This window comes from Emys orbicularis, chromosome 2 (assembly GCF_028017835.1).
Source record: "Emys orbicularis isolate rEmyOrb1 chromosome 2, rEmyOrb1.hap1, whole genome shotgun sequence".
In the NCBI taxonomy this organism is placed as follows: domain Eukaryota; kingdom Metazoa; phylum Chordata; order Testudines; family Emydidae; genus Emys; species Emys orbicularis.
Window position 1 is genome coordinate 250141820 of NC_088684.1, and position 22625 is coordinate 250164444.

General features: G+C 41.1%; 1 protein-coding gene across 4 annotated transcripts in view; it reads right to left on the reverse strand.

Moving 5' to 3' along the window:
- DYNC1I1 (dynein cytoplasmic 1 intermediate chain 1) overlaps positions 1-22625 on the reverse strand; it is a 244612-nt gene that overhangs the window by 108268 nt on the left and 113719 nt on the right. For all 4 annotated transcript variants that reach the window (XM_065397879.1, XM_065397881.1, XM_065397880.1 and 1 more), the window contains 2 exons: positions 13029-13118; positions 3322-3484 (listed from right to left, as the gene is read on the reverse strand). In XM_065397879.1, coding sequence (XP_065253951.1) covers positions 3322-3484; positions 13029-13118 — 253 coding nt within the window. The remainder of the gene's footprint in view (positions 1-3321; positions 3485-13028; positions 13119-22625) is intronic.

Here is a 22625-nt window from a genome sequence, read left to right on the forward strand (position 1 = left end):
CACCCCTTCCCTTGCATCCCTCCACTGGCTCCCCTTTTTCTATCCGTCAAACATGAGCTATTTGTCTTAATTTTCAAGACCATTCTCAGACTATCCCTACACCACCAATCATCTCTCTCATGCTACTGAGATGTCACTTCCCACCTCCAATCATCCAATGATTCTAGCCTTCATCACCCACTTGTTACATTTTCAAACAATGATCCCTTTCTCCCATGCTGCCTCTCATGCATGGCAGGAGCTCCCTGTAAACATCCACAAAGCTAATTCCTTATCCTCCTTCAAATCCCTTCTTAAAACTCTCCTGTGCCGTGATGCTTACCAAAAACTTGACAATTGTGAGGCAAGTGGTGAACTGTAACTACTGCCTATCACACTGACTAGTATGATCTCATTGTTTCCTGGTGCTCCTCCATCTGGCCTGTCTGTATCCAGCTGTTGTTTCTTGTCTTATACTTAGATTGTAAGCTTTTGGGGGCAGGGACCATTTTTTGTTTAGGGTTTGTACAGCACCTAGCACAATGGGATCCTAGTCCGTGGCTGGAGCTTCTAGGTTCTGCCACAGTTCAAATAATAATAAACAACATATTCCACAGTGCCTATGAAATGCGTATAGTTCTTCTAAAGCCATAATATGCCCCAGCTCCAAATCCACATAAGTTATCGCCACTCAAGTTATAATGACTGTCTGGTCCTATATATGTGTTCCCCTACCACATGTTACCTTCTTGTGCTCATTGTGGATTCACTCACTGCAATGGTCTAAGTAAGGTCTTCGACGTCATCTAGGATTGCATTGCCAACTGTCTAATTGCACAAAACCAAACACCCTTACCCTGCCATCTGCCTCGCCCTTCCCCCGAGGCCATGCCAATGCCCTGCCCCTTCTCCGAGGCCCCACCCCTTCTCACTCCATCCCCCCTCCCTCTATCACTCGCTCTCCCCCACCCTCACTCACTTTCACCGGGCTGGGGCAAGGGGTTGGGTGCGGGAGGGGGTGTGGGCTCTGGGATGGGAGGCGGGGCCGAGGGGTTCGGAGTGTGGGAGGGGGCTCCGGGCTGAGACTGGGGCAGGGGATTGGGGTGCAGGAGGGTGTGTGCCGTGCAGACTCTGGGAGGGAGTTTGGGTGCAGGAGGGGGCTCAGGGCTGGAGCAGAGGGTTGGGGTATGGGAGGGGGTGAAGGATGCGGGCACTGGGAGGAAGTTTGGGTGCGGGAAGGGGCTCAGGGCTGGGGCAGGAGGTTGGGGTGCAGGAGGGATGAAGGGTGCGGACTCTGGGAGGGAGTTTGGGTGCAATAGGGGGCTCAGGGCTGAGGCAGGGGGTTGGTGTGTATGAGGGGGTGAGAGGTGCAGGCTCTGGGAGGTGCTTACCTCGGGTGGCTCCCGGAAGCGACCGGCATGTCTGGCTCCACGTGCTGCCCCTGCCTGCAAGCACTACCCTCACAGCTCCCACTGGCTGCAGTTCCCAGCCAATGGGAGCTGCGGAGTTGGCGCTCTGGGCAGGGCATGGGGGGCAGCGCACAGAAACCCGTTGGCCACCCGTGAGCCTAGGAGCCAGACATACCGGCCACTTCCGGGAGCCACGTGGAGCCAGAGCAGGCAGGGAGCCTGCCTTAGCCCTGCTGCACCACCGACCAGACTTTTGGCCTATTAAAAACTCCCAGATTGCTTTAAATAGTCACTGGGAGATTGAGGCCGATTCCGGTAGACTCCTGGCCAATTCAGGAGGGTTGGCAACCCTAATGTCATGGAAGCCCCATGGTAGCCTGGTAAGGAGCACTAATACTTCTCAGAAGACAACCTCCAAACCCATTTTGTGTGGAAAGATGGACTCTGCACCAGCTCCAAATAGAACAGCACAAAAAGGAGCAAGCCTTGTGGAAGGGGCACTGGATTTATGCTTATAGAGATTCAGTGGCTGGGCAGCTCCACAGACGAGCAGTTGCTATTATTCCAACCCACAGGCTAGAACAGCAGCAGAAGCCCTGTGGTCTGCCTGCGGGCTGGCAGTTGAGAAGTAGATTCCATCACCCCTAATCCCACTTAGGTTTGGCTCTGTGAGGAGAAGGGTGGATTCAACGGATTGGGCTGTTCAAAGTTGTGTCTTCATGATTCTTCTTGAACAAAGAAACTCTTGCTTTAATTTAAAGATATTTAATGATTGTGATCTTGCATTTACATAGCACCTTTCAGCTACATGGATCCAAATACTTCACAGATTGTATTAACTGGCTGTATAAATTCTGTGTAGAGGAATCACAGGAACCTCTGGGGTGAACTGCAGCTGTTCAGTAGTGGGCAGTACATGAAGAATACTGTATCCAATTAAAACTGTGGGGGGGAATTTTAGAGCTTGTCCACACAAAGACTTAGTGCGTGCGAAACTAGGGTATGAATCTACAGTTCTCTAGCCTGCCACTCAGTATCCGGCTGGGTGGACCCTGCTACCACACACTAAATGTTCCGTAGTACACTTTGCCGTGTACACTTTGCACCACAGAACTTTTAGTGCACCACAGCAGGGTCCACATGGCCAGTTAGTGCACAGCAGGCTAGTGTGTTGTAGATTCACGGCTTGTCACACACTCACTGACCATGTAGACAAGCCCTCATTTAGGCAGAATGCAATTACTCCAGGTGGAAACTAGCTAAGATTTCAGAACTAACACCCTACCCTTGAAATGTATAAATGACATATTAATGAACACAGGTGATCAAGACCTTGATTTTTTTTATATTGTCTGAAAGATAGTGCTATAATAAAGAAGAATCATAATGAAGAAGTTGTCCTGAAGATTCCTCTTGATGATCTAGTCAGTAGCTCAGTTGCAAAGAGCCAGATTTTTAAAGTAGTAAGGAACATTAGGGGATTTTCAACTCCAATAGAAGTTAGGCTCCTAGTCACTTTTGAAGATACCATGAGCCTTTCCACATCTTTAGGTGCCTAAGTATCCATAAAAATCTGGTCCAAAGTTTAAAAAGGAGTATGAAATGACAAATAATAATCAGAGGGAAAAATCATTTTTCCCCAATATTTTCCTTGTTTTCATCAAAATTTGAAATGTTGTCAAAATATTGAAATTCAAAAAATTTAGACTAGCTCTAATAAGAATTTTTAAAAAAATCAGTGCAATCAACCATGAAGCTATTTTACAAAATAATTCAGTATAACACACTGATTATAGACTTTCAAACGTATCAACCTCTGAGGTTTAATCGTCTCTCTCTGTACAGTATTCTGTTTTTTTAAAGATGCACCTTTATCAGCTTTTCTTCAATATACATTAGAGTGGGGTGTTATTTAAAAAAATAAAAAACTGACCCATCTTTCTCTTCTACATCTCTGCCACTGTAGTCAAAGAATATGTCTGAATCTTCAGCCAAAGCTCGCTCAATTACACGTATTGTTCGGTCGAAAAATATCAGGAATTCTTCTGAATGGAGAATCTGTTGTTTTTCTTCCTCTGTCAATTCTCTAGGAGGAGCTTGCAAAGTACAAAAACATTGTTAAGAATATGACAGCTGAGACCTTGCCAAATGAATCAAAGTCTTCAGTAAAAAGGAACTTTTTATATGAAAGCTCATTGCAGTACTGACAGGAATAAATCATTGCTTTACATTTAAAATCATTACTAAGAATAATTTTAAATGTATCAAAATGTACTCCTGTATTCACAGAATGTGGCATTTATGCAGAAGAGATCCTATATCTTGCATATTTATTATTCTGAAGAAGAAAATACTTAAGACCCAAAATTAAATAAACCCTTCGTTCATATTTCAGGAAATAGTTCTGACTGACATTAATTGCCATACTAAACTTGAAAAAGCATAACACATATAACAGAGGACCTGTCTTAAATGCCCTTTTAAAGCAGATAACTTTTTATGGCTAAAATAAAATAATCTTCTTAACTTGGTAAAAGTTATACTACAGTTCATTGTATTAAAAGGGCTGCTGGGATTTCATGTCAGATAATATTTCTGTTCTGTTCTTTCATTTTCTTCCTGGTGTAACTGGTAAATTTTGTTCCTGTTTTGGATAGTTTGTGAGGCAATGAAATAAATAGCTAAAGTTCCCTTCGCATGTTAACAGTGAAGCAAAATCTAAAAAACAAACCAATTCTATTTTCTTTAAAAAAAAATATTATTTGTAAAAGAACTTTAAAACCAGAGTGGACGGACTTACAGTACAAGTCCCTGCTCACTGACACCATCAAAAGCTACAGAGAATGAAAATCTTTTACAGGCATAATATTTTTTTGAGCCAGATTCTGACATTCGATTAAAAATATGATTAACCCTTAGAAAACTAGACATTTCCCAAATGAATGACCATTGGAAGAAATATGACTACTTATATGTAAGTTCGGAAGAATTAGATTTTTATTGGTTAATGCTGACAAACATCAATTTCCCTGTACGCACACAAATTGACAAAATAATATTTCCATCAATAATAATCAAAATTTACAGTTAGGCAAAGTAAGAAAGTTGCTGCTAGAGAAATTATTACAGTTTCATTTAAGGCTATTTACTTTGTATATTTTTACATGTGATGTTGACAATTTGTGTTTTAACAATTATAAAACTAACTTTTTGATTCTCGTTATCTACTGTCATCAAATAATTATTGTCTGATCCTCCCCATTGTCTGATCCCCCCCATAATGTTCTGCAGCTCTGAAAATTTAAATTGATAAAATTCTTTAAAAAATGCTTAAAAATATACATTGATATTATCAAAAATTAAGGATTGAATTTTGCCAAGCCTACTTACACGAGATGGGGATTTTTAGCATTGCACACTTAATTTTGTCAGTTTGTGTGATCACAGCATATGCTTATATTTATTTATAATCAGTGGCTAACGTATATGATACCTATGTTATACATCTCCAAGGTTCATCACACTTTGCTACACTACAGCCTGATCCTTAGAGGTGCAGAGCTCCTGCAACTCCCATTGACTTCAACTGGAATTGTGGGTGCTCAGAACCTCTGAATACCTAGCCCTTAGATTGGCTTATAGCCCTGAGTAGGTGAAGGTGCCTCCCAGAGCTCTCCAGTGCACAAGGGAGCACACCTATTGCTACACCCCTTCACAATATACTCCCCTTTATGATGGTGGCCAGCTCTATTGCTGGTGGAGAAGAGGGGTGGGGCCATGGCCTCATCTCTTCACTGTACCTTGTGGGATTGTGCAATTGTAGGTGGAACTTGCTAGGGTGATGGTGGGGGCACAAGTGAGGGAAGGCTCTTTGTGCCCTGCTCTTCACACTGTGTACTCACTCAAGGGCCACCCACAAGCGGGTCATATATAACGATCCTATTACAAAGGATATGGGCCAGATCCTTCAGTTTACACTAACTGGGCCCAAATTCTGAAACGGACATTTTCAATATATTCCAGCGGGTTAAAAAACACTCCTTACAAGATGCACTGAGTTTACTTTCCTCATAGGGTTTAATAACCTGTTCACAAACTATAACTTGAGCGTGGATATAAGGAGAAAAGGAAATTGAGAAGTTCTTAGAGTTCCAAAGCTAAATTCTGCTTTCAGTTTATACCAGCCAATTCCAGTGATTTGTAATGCATTGCATGCTATCTCTATAATCTTATAAATCAAACACAGTAAACTGAATAGCTATCTTTACCAATATGCCGTTTTAAACGATTAATCTTTGTTTTAGTTATATTAGCTACCTTGGGGAAAGGGTGCAGTATCTACCTTTGGAAAATGCCACAGGTGTCATTGAATTTACAACAAATTAATCCTGCCAATGGACCAAATTCCCAGCTGGTGAAGCTCTAATGACTTCAGTGCAGAAAAGAATTTGGCCCAACATTTGTAAATAGGCTTGCAAACAACATATCGTACAAGAATCAACAGCTAACGAAGTGTTTTTCTAAAACTACAGATTCCAACCGGTACTGATTAATAGCTGAATCAAAGGTCTTCTATGTTTGAACTGATTGTTCAGATTTTAATTGAAGTATTTATTTTTGAAAAATATCTCACAGTCTCTCTAGGTCTTACTTGGTTAAATAGCAACAGCCCAAAGGTTAATTCAATATACTTGAATTTACCTTGTATCTCTGAGAACACCTCGAGAGCACTGATATTAAACTGTAACTTCATACCTTGGTGTACCCTAACACTTAATGAAACTCAAAATGACAGAGTTCAAAGCTACACTTCGAAACTATGTTCCACTTGCTGAGCTGTAGTATATAGGATTTTTGTTTCAAATACCAGATTGACACAGCTGTGCACACCCCTTTTGACATTTTCCCCTCAGTAGCTTTATGTTGGGTTTTGGCCTTAGAAGGCTTGGCACCACGCTGCACCGAAGAGGACACAGGAAACCACATTTGCTCTCAGATACATGGATTCATTCAGGTAGGCTAACATGGGAGCCTATTAAATGGCTACACACTAGGGTTGCTTGAACTGGTCTAAGCTTTAACTTTGAAAGGCAAATTCTCTGCACAGCATCTGGTCCATAGACAGACTGGGGACGAGGAAGATGCACGGGGTGTGGGCAAAATCCTACCCCCAGGAAACAGAGCAGCTGAGTAGTTAGTATCTGTAGCCTCTGTTGAAGCTCCATGATCCAATTCCTCTGTCTCCCCCAAGCCAGACACCTCCCTCCCACTATGCACTGTGATATTAGTGGTCCCTGTGGAGTTCCAAGCCAGGTAGGGGGTATACACATCCCCTTCATGGCCTTCCTATGCAGTGAAACTATTACCATGGCAGGAGAACAGTATGTCGGTAAGTGCATTAGATGGGAGCATTGCATGTAAGAAAGGAACAACTGGCAAAAAGTACATGTTGACCTACTGTAGCATCCACTACTGAATAGTAATTAGCACTAAATGAACTCATGTGGAGAGGAAGCCTGTAATGAGACAACATCCCAACCTCACCAAAGAACTGCTTTCCCAGCATCACAGACAACAAGCACGACGATACAGTGAAAAGGCATAAAAGGAGAGAAAATGAATGTGAAGGCAAATGGCAAACTAATTTTAAACTGCTCCAAATGATTAAAACTATCAGGAAATATAAATTCTTTAGTTGGGCATTTGCCAGCTATATATGCCCCTTCCCCCTCCACAAAAAAATCAGCAGAAGGGAGAAAGGAAAAAAATAAACAGCTTGAAAACTCCAGGGTGTTCATGGGCAATGAAGACATGAATGGCTGCAGTTCTGCCTCAGCAAAATCTCCCTCTTAGCTAGCGATCATCTGTGTGAAGCCAACAGTCTATTAAACCCTCTTCAGTATCAGAAACACCTTGGCTAATGTTTGTACGACATAAACAAGCTTACCTCATTTTTCTGACTGACACACCAGATGCCCCAGGCAATATTAAGCTTCATATTTTAACCTTATTTTCTTGTTTCATTCGGCTGCCTCTGAAGTTTTATTTGAGGCGAGCTCTGCTTACAAGAATGTTAATATCATTACTTTTTCTAATGCAAAACACTTCTGCAACTCGTGACAAATACAAGTATAAGAGGAAAACTGAAACACACATGGTTGCTCTTTTTAATATGAAGATTTTTCCACCCATTTATCTTTCAGAGCTACTTCCATTTCCCTCCAGATCCTTATCCCTGTATGACCATTACCTTGAATAAAATAAAAAGGTTCTATGTAATTTTCCGCAATTTTTTCCCCTTCTGGCAGCTTCCAGATACTTTGATCTCAGCTTTCAAGAGACACACAAATTTCTTCTGAGGAAACTAAGAGAAGCCTAAGTGGCTGATCAAAGTATTTTTTTCCCCCAGAGGCCTTGTTCACCTGGATGTGCCCACAGCATCTTCACAAATTATATCTGACAATGCAATATTGGGCTTCAAATTTATTTACTAAAAAACAAACAAAAAATATATATAAACAAAATATATACATAAAAACAAAATATATATATAATTTTCATACCACTTTGATGTTTAACACAGGTTAAACAATACGATATTTAGTTTACCAGCATCAAGTGAGTATATATGCTGATTCGCTGGAATTTAATAAAGATAGTTGTAAACAATGTGGACCAAATTCTGCTCTCCTTTAAAATGAGGCAACCCCATTCACTTTGTACTGAACTGGCTAATGTGTATGTGCACCACTGTCTTCTACTGGATAGAACCAACATAGCTAAATAATGCATAGGCCCTATACTGCTGATTGCTAACAGATTCTTCTAGCATCTTATTAGATAGAAAGAGGGTCCAAGTTCTATCCCCACTTTGACCGTGAAGTTCTGATGGGCCGTAGCATGATGCATAATGACAACCAGGAAATCCTAGGGGGCCATGAATTTATTATAACTTCAATGGGGTTGTATCATGTAACCGTAAGTAGAATTTTGGCCTGATGTCTCTGGAGCTGTGTGGGATCGCAACAAAAGTCAATAAACTCTCTGTATACATTTTACAATATTTTTAAAAATATAGACAGACTATTTCAGAGGAGAAAATATGATGTGCATCCAGAAACCACAATGAAATATATTCTACACTGAACCAAACGTCTTTTAAAAAACTAAAAAAAATTGAATGAGATGTGAAGGCAACAATTATTTAACATGTAGCTATGAAAATTAATGGCATTTTATCACCTGAATTAAAATGATCCCTGAAGATTTCATTTTGCAGCATCTTGAGTCTTTTCTCCACAAATTTTAAACTGATGTGTGTGGACATAACAGAAAAAATGTACTTTGTCTACATAGGAACTCTCTTATAAATTTAGGAACGGACCTCACAAAGGGTCCAGTCTTGTTCCCTCCAGATGGGAGCAAAATTGAGTTAAATATAAACCAATAGTTTTGATGACAATATAAGTGAGAGGCTAATCCTGCAAACCCTTAATCAGTCAGGGCCTGATTCTCTTCCCACTGGAGTCAAAGGGAGTTTATAAACATATAGAAGAAAATCTACATTTAAATAAGTGCAAAGGAATAAGAAATAGTTTCCTGCAGCCTAGCCCATTATGAAAGTCTGACTAAGTTACTAGCATCTATTCAAAAATAAACCTGTTAAAAAAAGAAGAAGAATGAAACAGGAAGCAGCCTCATTGTGAGAGCATAGTTACAACCAGAGATAGCACAGCTCTTCTTAGTTCTGTACTTCTTTTGGGGGTGTGGGTGGGGGGCATGGTGTAAATCCATGCAACCTTTAGATTTGTTCGCTAACAAGAGCTGTGAAAATCTTCGACATAATCTTGTAAAGTGCTGAGCAAACCCCGGCAGAACATGCCCTCATATCCCATTGATGGGCCATGCCCTATTGTTTTTCCTGTGTTTCTGGCTACAGTTCTGTTGTTTGTCTTGATAGGGGCCATCAGGCTGCATTTCCGGTAAGATTTATTGTTCAAATGCAAGCCCCCTGTATTACACAACTGCTGATTATATCAGCGGAGATGTTGAAGCATTTTCAGGTATTCTGAATACTCCTTACAAGCTTCTTATTTAATTTCTCTATTTCTGGTTATGATTATTTTTCTCCAGGTATCTAACAAATTAGTTAAAGTCAATGAACTTTTCCTCTAAGGGTCTGTGTGATCAACTGTCAAAAGCCAGGACATTTTAAAGTTAAGGGCTCTCTGTCCACAGCAGGGTGTCTCAGGCTCTTTTTGAACTTGTCTTCTGTTGCTTCTAGACACAAGGGGCCTGATTCTGCAAAAGTAAAGATTGACTTTGATGCATTGCCTGAGTAAGGAAAGCAAGATTAGGTCCACCAATGTTTAAACACAGTGCAGAGGTGCTATATAAATGTGATTTTTTAATTTTATTTTATTGAAGTTCCTTTCAGAACATTCCATTGAAGACGATAAAATGTGGATTATTTACCTATAATTACTTCTGACCCTCTCCCACAGAAAATAAATGGATAAATAAATAAATGTTTGAGTCCTTAAGTAAATGAACACTTAAGCACACATCAGTGACTCAATTAGATAGACCTTCAAAGCTATTATTGGGCCTGCTGAGTTAGAGCCTGTCTTTAGTAAAAATCTCTGGTGAATTTTTTTTTTTTTAAAGGGTCATGGCAGGCAGGATATATGGTGAATAATACTTTGGCCATTTTGATTTTAGCAATAAATGGATTCTTTTATCACAATGATAATTAAATATTCAAATAGGACATGATCCAGAAGTTATAAGAACATAAGAACGGCCATACTGGATCAGATCAATGGTCTATCTAGCTTCGTATCCTGTCTTGCAACAGAGGCCAATGCCAGATGCGTCAGAGGGAATGAACAGAACAGTTCAATTTTTGAGTGTTCCATCCCCTGTCATCCTGTCAGAGGTTTAGGGACATCCAGAACATGGGGTTGCATCCCTATCTTGGCTAATAGCCATTGATGGACCTATCCTCCATGAATTTATCTAATTCTTTTTTGAACCAAGTTATAATTTTGGCCTCCACAGAGTCCCCTGGCAATGAGTTCCGTAGGTTGACCATGCATTGTGACTGATTTGATCTGATTATTTACAACATGTACTGGACTGGGATTCAGGAGATCTGAGTTCATTTCCCAGCCCAGACACCAACTTCCTGTGTGACCTTGGGCAACTCAGTCTCTATATGCCTCAGTTCCCAATCTGTAAAATGAGCATAACAGTACTTTCTTTCTCCTGTCCTTTATCTGTCTTGTCTATTTAGGCCCTGATCCTGCAATTTAAATGCACAATTGGACTGTGGCTCCCATGAGAAGCCTCACTGACTTCAGAACAAATAAAAGGTTAGAGGCCAAACACAATCCTTGCCCTGAACAGCTGACAGACAGTCCAAAGCCCTGATTTTGCAATTTAAATGCTCGGTAGACTGCTGCGCCTATGCAGAGGCCTGTTGATGTCGATGGAGCTCCACACAGATGCAGCATTCCTCCTACACACTGTAAATTGCAGGATTGGGGCCTTATATTAGAAGCTCTGTAGGGCAAGGACTGTCTCTTACCAAGTGAATGGCAGGCAGAATGATGGGACCTGGGAATAGCAGCCACAGTCTCTGTGTGCCAGTTGTGTGTTGTGAGAAGCATTGGGGCCAATGGATCCTCACAGAGGTAGATCCCTGCCTGCCCCCAGTGTGATCTTCTGTGGAAGCTTGTATGGGGCCAGTGCGGTAGTCCTCTCCATGATGAATAGAAAGGCATAGACATGTTTGTGCTGCCACTCTGTTCTTGGTGCCTCAGTGCAGTCCTTATGCGAGGTGTAAGTGGTGCATACAGCACTGAGCTGGCCCACTATACTGTGGATGAATTTTAGCCTTTGTTGTCACTATGAAACAGATCCAATAACAGATACTGACCCTGAACACACTTATGCATGTGACTAATCCCATTGAAGCCAATGGCACTACTCCTGTGAGTAAAATTAAGCACACGCACATACTCGGGCACCTATAATCCATGAAGAAGAACTCCAATTTCCTTTGGAAAATACCTGAAACTCTGAGAAAGTATGTCACTATTGTCTTGCTGGCTTAGAGGAAAATGAAACATAACAGGGTCAATCTATTATTTTTTTTATACTGAACCCATTTTTGAGTTATACACATGAAAAAATTGTCTGTCTCCCTTTCTCCCCCTCATGATTCTTACACTTTACACTCCTATAACTCACACAAGCCCAAGCTGATTTTGTTTTAAATCTGTTTAAAAAAAAAAGTGTTCCCTGAGCTGAAACCAAATTTCAGCCCAGAGCAAATTTTTACGGCTGGGTTATAAATCCCTGAAAAACAGGATTCATAATGGAAGTGCTGACACAGCCTTAACTACTATATAGCAGTGTGAATGGCGCCACTATAATATCTATTAGAGATTCTTTAAAAAGTTTGCAAAATATTGTCTTGCCTTGCAGAAAAAAAGAAGCCAGAGTACTTAATGCCAACATAAACATGCTTTTAACCCATTATGTGCTAATTTGCAGAAAAGCCATTAATTCTGAATAAGGCTCACAGAGTGCAGCACCGGCAGGAAATGTTCTTCTAAACTCCTGTTTGACTTGTAACATGGTTTTAATCACTTCCATGAAACACAAAAGATGGCTTCAGACTCTGAGTTTTGCTCAGAGCACGAGAAGGGGGATTGCATTAGAGAGGCAAACGGGATCGTTTAGGGTTGAAAAGAGAGAGAAATAGACCAAACATCATTTGATTCACAGCATTTAATGCTCATCATCAGCATGCTGCTATTTTACCTCTGCCACCACAAGTCAAGTTCGTTTACTGTCCAGCAAGAGTGAATTAATTCATGGAGTTTTAGCACCCCCATAAGACTATGTCATTTGCAGCAGCTACCGTGCTCTATTTTGAATTCTGCGGTGTGAGTGTCACAAAGCCCATTGCCACCAAAACTTTACACATTGATTGCTCACATGAGATTTGGCCTCTGCTAGTCAAGGAAGGAAGTCAGTGGCAATATGAAACACTTCCACTAGACTAACCTATAACAAAGAACTAGATGATGTTAGTGATGGCACTCATTCAGATATAATAACATAGGTACAAAAAGGGCTCACTTGCAAGTATGTGGAAAACTAAAATAAATAGATATTTTTAGGACCCTAGGTTTTTTTTCCTTCTGTTCACATCCGTCCACTGTCTCTCTTCCTCCTAGACCTAGATTCCAAATATAAGCATTGGGATTCCCTTTATGTGGCAATCGAATGGAAAGTCCATGACTCAACATACACTGAACACTTTCCATGGTATGCAGCAACTTGCAGAGAATTCCTGATATAATGCAGGAAAATTGTCTGAACAGCATCTTTTGCTTATGCTCCAAGACTGTCAGGTCCATTAGCTGGGTTCTCCAGATACAGCTTCCTTCTGCATCATATTTCTTCTATGTCACTAATCTAGATCTGAGTAAATGGAACTATTTATTGTTTTCAAATTTCTTGGGCTGCTACTTGGGACTACTGCCAATAGTAAGCTGTACACATGATAACTATTTGCAGGATGGAGCACTTAAAAATGATAACAAAATCCTTTCTTCTAACACATACCTTCTTTCACCTCGTGTTTCTGTTCTTGATTTTCCATCTCTGAGTCATTCCGTGCTTTGGGTTCCACAATCTCATCATCGTCTTCATCCTCTAGAAAAAAGAAATAAAGAATTGTAACATTCCGTTTCAGGGGGGAGAGGTTCCTTTTGGACAACTTGTAGCGATTGAACCTGTTAGTAAGTAAATAAATTACCTACAAATGTCCTTCTCAGAAAGTTCTCGAAAGTCAGAAAGACAATATTCTAGCATAAAACACCTGCTACTGTCACTCCCTGTGGCAACTTTCCATCTCAAATGTTTTAAGAATGGCTCTCTGACCTCCGAGACAATTTCTTGGCTGGCATAGGAATAGATGCAAACTCGTTTTAGCCTGGCAGCAATTCCACAAGTGGAACACCTGTTATCCAGACACCGCATTTCCAATTCAATTCTCACCAGATTAATTTGTCTTTTGACCTACCGGAAAGGGTTAAATAGAAGTCTGACCTCAGGTCAGATGCCAGTGGCAAGCAAACAAGCATAGTACAGTTCTGAAAAGTCATCACCATCAGATGGAAGAACATAGCAACCAAAAGTGGCATTTGGAGTTTAAGAACGGTTCTTGCATTAATATGAATTTAATGAATGCTTAAAATTGACACATGTCAGTTACCAATGCCAGATGTTTTATTGCCCTTTTCTGACCTATGCAAATCTTTCTCTCTCTCTCTGTACCCCTCCCTCATTCATATATTCCCCTTTTTCCTGGAAGGGCAAAACTGTTAATTCTTTTCATTATGTTTGTCTGAAGTTATAAGGGATGTGATTGTTCAGACCAATGCTCAGTGCTCTGGAGATTACAAGAATGCAACTTGCACCCAAAAGCTCTAAAAGCAATCCAAACTTCACCAAAGGGTGAGCTCTGTCTTGTTCCCAGCAAAAGCAATGCAATGCATTCCCCAGTTGACAGGTGCTGCACAAAGCAAGGCACACACCGGGAAAAGTGACTGTGGTGTACAGAAAAAGAGGCATAATCAAGACAAAGTAGTCTGCACTGCATGACTTTGTTCCATACACACAAATTGGAGCCTAGATATTGTGGTGCCTTATAAATGCAATAAATTTGAAAGGCTAAGAACAGCCAATTTGGAACAGGGATCTAAGGTAACCATGAAAAGCCATACATGAGCTACTGGGCTATAGTAAATATCATGTGGGAATGATTTGGGGGAAGGGCATTGGTCTCCACAGTTGCACAAAGTACGATAATTGAGCATCATCACAATATTGGAGTCTTTCTTTACATGGGAGAATGCATAGTGTGTATTCTGATTTCCTGTACCTTTTGACCCGTGTCATATATACCTACGGCATAGCAGTCCTCCGTGAGAGTGCTGTGGTTCCTTTTCAACTCTGCCATCAGTCTGCCTATTGCTATATGGCTCTCTATTGTGTGGCACTTCTACGGACATGCTCATTGGATCCCTGACCTGATGATGTACCTGTAGATGCTGCAATTGTGGTGTCCAGCAATTCTAACACCAGCGTGTTAACATAGGGCCTGGAAGCAGGATTATGGTGTGTCATGCTTATCAAACTGCGTAGTTACTGGCACTTTCTTCTAATGCAGCTGGCTACAGTCAGTCCTTGCTTCTGGGTAAGATGTCAGTGCTGACAGGCTGTGTTCAGCCAACAGTGATGCACAGTTGTACTGGGTTTCAACAGCATAATGGGCAGCAGACCATTCACACCATTTCGCCTGCCCAGGAACCTTTCTCTGATGCCTATGGAATGTCTCATTACCTGAGCCCAGGCTGGTTACTAGCTGATATCACAGGCACAGCATGTGGGGTAGCCAGGCACTGCAAAGAAACACCACAGCATTGCTGGGTCCATTGTTTACTCTTGTCTGGGCATGGGATCCATCAGTAACTCACACCCACTGCCATAAGTCATAGGAGGGGACAGGAGAGGACTTTCAGACAGGAGGAGACAACAGCGTATTCCCACACATACATGCCGTCAGCCTGTGGTGGAAGAGAAGCAGGAGCTGGCACTGCAGCCAGCTGGGGAGCACACAAGAAGCTCCAACCCCCTCCAGATTTTCAGGCCTGACTGGGGGGGAAGTCCCTCTGATTGGCTGCTTTCCCCCAATGCCCCTCGTCCTGCGGGAGAGCAGCCAATCAGAGCTGCTGAAAGACGCAGGCAAGCTCCATCCTCCTCCCCCCAGGAGCCATGCTCACAGGAGGGAGGACAAGGGATGAGGGAACAGACAGAGCTCAGCAGCTCAGATAAGTTCTGCTCCCCCCTCCACCTTGTGAGCAATAGAACAGGACGGTCCCCCCACACCTACAACACCCAGCCTGGAAGGGACAGAGGGAACCACGCAGCAATCCCCCCAGGCCTAGGAGGGGGCAGTGAAGACCCCTGGCATGCCAGGGGAGCAGAGGTGACGCAGGGGGTGTAGAATTGATGTGAGCTGGTGAGAGCAGAGCTGGGGGGGCAGAATTAATTGCTGGGCGGGGGAAGAGCTCCTGCCGTGGCGGCCAAAATTGCCTTAATAAATTTGGCAACTCTAATTGTCACATACACTGTGGGTGGGCAGGGAGAATTCAAATATTAGAAGATAAAAAAATATAATTTAAAAACGCATATTTGGGGGGTTAATTCAGGATTTTTGAAACTTTGGGGTTGGCAATACTGATACACACATGCAGATACACGCCTATATGGTCTAAATGTAATATTGCCTCACGGTTTTACTGCAAGTCTTGCAATACTTTGGTGTTTTTCTTTAAAGCCCCAGCTCCCATTGTCAAATGATTACACAAGAACCTCTTCTTTCATTGTTTTAAATAGGGGAGTGTCTCTCCCTCATGTTTGCGGAGAAAAGCTTCAAACATTCACCTTAAAGGCTCAAATCCCAGAAGGCAAAAAACCCACCACACCAACCATATTTATTATTTTGCAAAATCTCATGATTTTTAGACCCAGCTCATGATCTTTTGGGGCCTGACTCATTATGCTTGAACAGTTGGGGTCAGCAATGCAGTGAAAATAGGATATGGTATTGTGGGCAACTTTCAGGATAAGAGGAGCCAAACTCATTTATGGAGCCAGCTCCTTACCCCTCCCATTGTGGGCTCCACATGACTCTGCCCACCAGCCTCTCCCTGTGGGGAAACGCAGGCTTGACTATTGGATGCAGGAGTGGAATTCTACTTTGGCATTTTTTGAAGTAGATTTTTCCACTGCTTGTTCCCCTCCCCCGCCCTTTGGGAATGATCTGTGAACCAAGAAAAAACATGTATAAATGAGCAGAAGATGACATGTATGCACTATTTCCTAAAGTATACGTATGTAAAATTAATACTGGGAGTACTGTTTCTACATCTGCACACAAAAAGCTTTCTTTCTTAATGCAAGTCCTTTTATGTAATAAATGCTGTTTCTTTAGATTCAATTTCAGAAAGAAAAATAACCAAATATTTTTACAATATGTGAAATGCTTCCTCTAAGAAAAATTTAAAATTTCTGTTTACAGACACATGTCAGTATATTAATTTTGCTGGAGTGGGAGTCTGAAGGGCGTACAATAAATTACACATAGGGTATACACACACACACTCAAACAAACCTACATTTAGGGCTTGTCTACACTACGCAGCTTTTAGCGACAAGGCTGTGTCGACACAGCCTTGTCGCTAAAAGTCGGCATGTGTGAACGTTCTCTGTCGGTATTTTGTCGGCACTTTTTCTGACAAAATACTTCCAGCCCTGCGAGCGGTGTTAGCTTTGTTGGCAGGAGAGCACTCCTGCCGACAAAGCCACATTCACATTGCCACTTGCGTCGGCAAAACTTTTGTCTTTCGCGGGGGGGATTTTTTAAGTATCCAAAAGACAAAAGTTTTGTCGACAACGTCACAGTGTAGACAAGCCCTAAGAGAATGTTAAGGTTGCAAAGCTAAATACTAAAAAGAAGGGAAACGCCAGAATTAAGATTTTCTGTGGAATATTAATTCAGCCCCCTTATGCATATGCATTATGGCATAATTCTGGAATTTCTTAACTTTTGAGTGTTTGGCCTCATTTTTTGGTTGCCCAACATGAGACTCCTGGGCTCAGAACTGCAGAAGCACTAAGAGCTCACAGCTGCAGCTGAGGTCAATTGGAGCTGTGCTCTGAACTTACAAAATACAATAAAAATGCTATATACCCTGAAAACCTAACTGGTTCAAGTTGGGCACCCAAGATTAGTGGACTTTTCTGACAAATTTGGCCTTACTGCTTTGTTTTTCCCTCCCCCAGCTGTATAATGGGGATAACACTAATAATACCTTCACCTCACAGGGGTGATATAAAGATAAATTATTATTTAAAGTTTGTGAAGCACTCAGATACTATGGTGACGAGTGCCATAGAACCAAACACCCAGGAGAAGATAAAAGAGTTTGTATTCAGTGCAGGGTTTGGCTAATGTATTAAATAAGGCCTGACACCACACATTGCATTAAGAGGATAAAAACGCATTCACTGAATGATATAGGAGTTCTCTGGAAAAAATAGTAGGTGATTATGTCATTATTTATTATTTATTTGTATTACTGTGATGCCTAGAAGCCCGTCACGGACTGGGACCCCATTGTGTTAGGTGCTGTACAAACACAGAACAAAAAGACAGTCCCTTCCCACAATGCATACTCAAAAGGGGGCTGAATTATGGGTGCACAAGCAAACTTACTTCTGGCATTCCTACCTTTGCTTGGCTTTGCATCCTTAACATTCTCCTTAGATTGTTCTTTTGGATGTTCGGATACACACTCATTCATATAGTTTAGAATACTGGTTTGAAACTGAACTTACATAAAAACATCGGCAAGTTTTGAGTCCATTTTCCTGTATTTTTCTAAGCAGTGACAAAGGTAATATTAATGTTACACTTTTCTTATTGGAAAGTTTGTGGCTGTCTATATTCTGACTAAATTTTAAAACCAAGAAAAAGTGCATGCAAATAGGAACCATTTTGCAACCCACAAACCCTCTCTCTTTTGTCAGGGCTATTCAATGGCCCTTTGCCATTCAAGCTGAGTCTTGATCCAGCATATTGGTAATAGAGCTCTTTGTATAACTTGATTTTGCGTTATCACTGTGGCTCTCTAAAACTGGATAAACTACTGATCTAAAAATAGTATTTGTAAGTAATTCTCAGTATGTTTTGAGGCATTCATTGAAAAATAAGGGACCGTCAACCTCTCTCTCTCTGTGTTGATCAAAACAATACCTCTAATTTTCTCCGGGGACTATGTAGCCTTGTGGATAAACTGTGCCTTGCATTTCAAAGGGAAAGAGTTGAAGGTGACACTTTTACTGTCTTTTTCTATCAGTGAAATAAGAGATTAAATTGTTTTTAGTACCTTTCTATAGCAATACCTGTCCTCAGAAGTATCTGATCTGAAATATTCCAGGCCAAATTTTTCCAGAAGGGAGGTGGATACTCCCCATATCAAAAGTGTGTATACAGGCTCACCCACATTTGAACACATAACTGCTACCACTGCACATACAAACAGGTAGTTAGGGCTGAAACTCACCTAAGAGCAAGAGACTCAGGGGAAGCCCTGGGGACCACTTCAAACCCACTTTAGCTCTCTACAAAAGGTTGGATATAGAGGAGAGGGCCACTTGGGGAAGGGTCATCCCATGCCTGCCCCAAATAGGCCCACAGAGAAGGAGCCATTGCGGATGAATCTGTGGAAGGACTAACGGATCCATGCTTATGACAGATCCAGTGACCCATTGGATAGGGCATAGAGGGGCAATGGTCTCTACTGAAGCCAGCAGTAGTAATAATAGTAAATATTTATATTATGGTAGTGCCCAAAGGCTCAGTCAGGATTGGGGCCCTATTGTCTGGGCCCCAGAAAAGAAGCAATCCCCTGCCCAGAGGGATAGGCTGGAATAGCAGTCCCACCTGCAGGCTGGGAGTATGAATTCCACCCCACTCTGATGGAGTCCCCTGGGCAAAGCCCTATCACTTGAGTTTGATGTGGCAATAGCTGAATTTCTCCATAGGTGCCCAGCTATTTGTTACTCTGTTGGAATATGCAATGGCAGTAAGTATGCATGCACATGCAGGTGGGCCCATGCGTTGTGAGCACAAGTGGGCTTCTGCCTTTCAAAGTGGGCTTCTGCCCTGTATGCTGTATGTTTAGAAAAATAACTTTTCAACAGTATAAACATGTATAGTCTGCTCCTCCATTCACACTACTGTAAATCAGGAGTAACTCCACCGAAGACCCTGGTATAAAACCCATGGAAGTGAAATCACAATCAGAACCCTGATGTGTATGAAAGAAGCCATATTAGAAAAGAGTTAGTGCTAGTAATAATACCTAGCTGTCACACAGCGCTTTTCATCCCTAGATCTCAAAGCACTATAGAAAGGAGGCCAGTGTCATTATTCCCAGTTTTCAGATGCGAAAACTGAGGCACAGAGAAGGGAAGTCACTTGCCCAGTGTCATCCAACAGGCCAGTATCAGAGCCACGAATAGAACCCAGGTCTTCTGAGTAGCAGGGCAGCATTCACTAGGCCACACAGCCTCTCATTGTAAATGTAACATTTCTCATTGTCAGTGATTCTGTTACCTGTTGCGGTTAAACAAGATGTTCTGCCATTTAGACAATGGAACCAGACCAGGGATTGGTTGACGTAGTTAGTGGCTTGACATAGTTAGACCTAACAAGCTCTTCCTCCCCAGTTCAGAGCTCTGTGACTCGATGAGGGAGACTGTTAGACCTAACTGCACCTTGCTGGATTTAAGCCTAGACTACTCCTTTCTAACATGGCACTTTGGATAGATCCCATGGCCCTGATTTTCAGCTGGGCACCATCTGGCCTCCACTTTGACATCCACAAACAACTGTGCTCACAGTTTCACACTCACAAGAAACTGAGGGGGGAAGTGGTAACACTTAGACATATGACTACCTCTTGGAAATAGGTAGTTAGAATGTCCAGGTGTCACCAAGTCCTCCAACAGTTCACTGAGGGCACAACATTAAAGGCTGTCCCAGAAAATTAGGCCCCACATCTATATATGGCTGAACTATTTATTATCTATCTGGGCTAAAGGGTTTTGAATCATTATTTTATTTAGTTTTACAGCATGAAAAAGCATAGTAGGCACATTCAGGACAAATAGAAAGAAAATGTTTCCTGGCTCAAAGAGTTTATAATCTAATTTTAATCTAATGTAATCACATATAAGATTACATATAAGAAGACGTTTGTTTATGTTTTATTTCTTGAGGTGTGTGTTTCTCACGTTAGACTGTCTAATTTTTGAATGTTTGCCTTTGAGTATGTGGTTTCTGTTTCTATGCAGTTAGCAGTGTTACTGCTCAAATAGTTTACCAAGCAGCTAAATATTTTGTAAAGATTTATGTAAAGCAAAGCTCCTGCCTACTGATATATGCACCACCAATTCAACAGCAGGCAGCATGCCCCCCCTGCATTGCTCCCTTAGGTATGGGATTTACACCTCCACAGACCTGCACCTTTGAGACTAGTTAAGAAGTCACAACTCCTGTGTATTGTTTTCTGTATCAAGAGCTATGCTGAATTACACTGACAGCACAATTTTTAATTCTGTGTAGTTACAAATGATCCCTTTATTAATAACATGCCTTTAAAATAACAATTTATTCACATCAAAATAATATATTTTACTCTATGAGTCACACTGTGTCTATGAGAATCCGGTAAATTATTATACAGAGACTTTGATATAAAGAATCAGCTGTATATATGGCATGTCTAACTCTAACAAATCCAAGTGTCTTCACACACACTTGATACTAGCAATTGTGAAATACCAGAAATAGTTCCATAATTATTATACTTATGACTGTACAAAATAATTTTGCTGTTACTGATATGAATGAATTACAAACAGAGCAAGCTAGGAAAAATGAGTCTTGTGTTTATATTGACATAAGTCTGGATCTGAAACAAGTTGGATATTGCGGGTAGATACATTGGGGGGGAGCATAACCATTATCTTTCCTTTTAGATTATATTACTTGCATCATTAGCAAAATATGCAACAAATATTCAAACATATGCTTTTGTATTATGATTGCCTGATGTTGTATATGTTTGAAAAACTATCATTTGAAATCTGGCTTGATGTCATTTCTCCTATGGCATGAAAGAGCAATTTATATTTTGGAAATAAATCCAGTTTCCCACTTTCATCAGGCAGTTCTTTGAAATAAGCAGGGAATTAATTCATCTGTGGATTTTGTTTGTTAAATGGGATGTGAGATCAGATGTACAGTGGGTACACTTTAGTCATCACAGATGGAAATAGTCTTGTGTGCCGGCAAACCTTGGCAGTAGGAAAAGTCTACTGAAATGTATTCTGGTTAGCCAAAGTGCAGAATAATGTCCACTGCTTAGTACTAGAAAAACAGAGATGAACAATTCTTTGCCTAAATATTTGCTGAATGAAATAAATTCAAGATCAGAATTTCATGGAATGATTTCTGAACTTTTCAAGTGAAAAAATGAATTAAACATATAGGACCTTATGTTGCAAATGCTTATGCACATGAGTGACTTCATGCATGTAAGTAAATCCCTATTCACATGCATGAAGTTACTTACATGCATGTTCGCAGGGTCAGAACCATATTAAGAAGTGCAGAATCATTTTCTTTCTTGAATTCCATCAAAGACTGTGCTACAGTAAGCCAAACAGGCTCCAACCACATCAACTTGTCCTTATAACACAATACAGAGAACCATTGCTTTTTTCATGGCATTAAGCCCATAACACAAAAAGGGACGAGAAGGAAAAAAATGCTAAATAGGAGGAAAAGATGCCAGAAAATATTATATCACAACAGTACGTAAAGGACTGGGAATAGAAGTGTGGGTCATTAGAAGTTGGCTTTACTCAGAGCACCTAGGACAGAGGAAACGACGGGTTAAACTAGCACCTCATTGAATATCTGGCTCCATGGAACTGCTTTAGCGCTGGGAAGGGGGGAGGTGGATTTGTGTTTTCATGGTGGCTTCATATTTACTGAGGGATAAAACCTTCCATGTTGGCTAGCCTTGATTGTTTGAAAAATAAAAAGACATCTGATTCCATTCATTCTAACTATAGTTCTCTAGGAGCACAAATGAATGACAGAACCACAAGAACCGATGAGCTAGCACCATTAAGTTCCATGGTGAATGTTTTTGGAAAAGTGCCTGTCTTTTACATGAGAGAGCAAAACAGCTTCAGATTGCAAAAACACAGGTTGTGTGAATCAAATTACTTTTAGTGGAGTCAAATAGGTGCTCCTGAATCTTCGACAAATATTTTTATTTTATTATAAAGTAATAATGATAATGCTTAGTATTTATATAACATGCTCGTCCTCAGGATCTCAATGCATTTTACCCAAGTATTAATGAATTTAGCCTAACAGCATCCCTGTTAAGTAGGTCAGTATTATTATCCCTATTTAATATATGTACCAATATGAGACACAGATATTGACTTCCTGTTTCTTGCAACATAAAAACTTAATGATTTGTTCCTCTGCCTAGTGCTAAAAAGCAC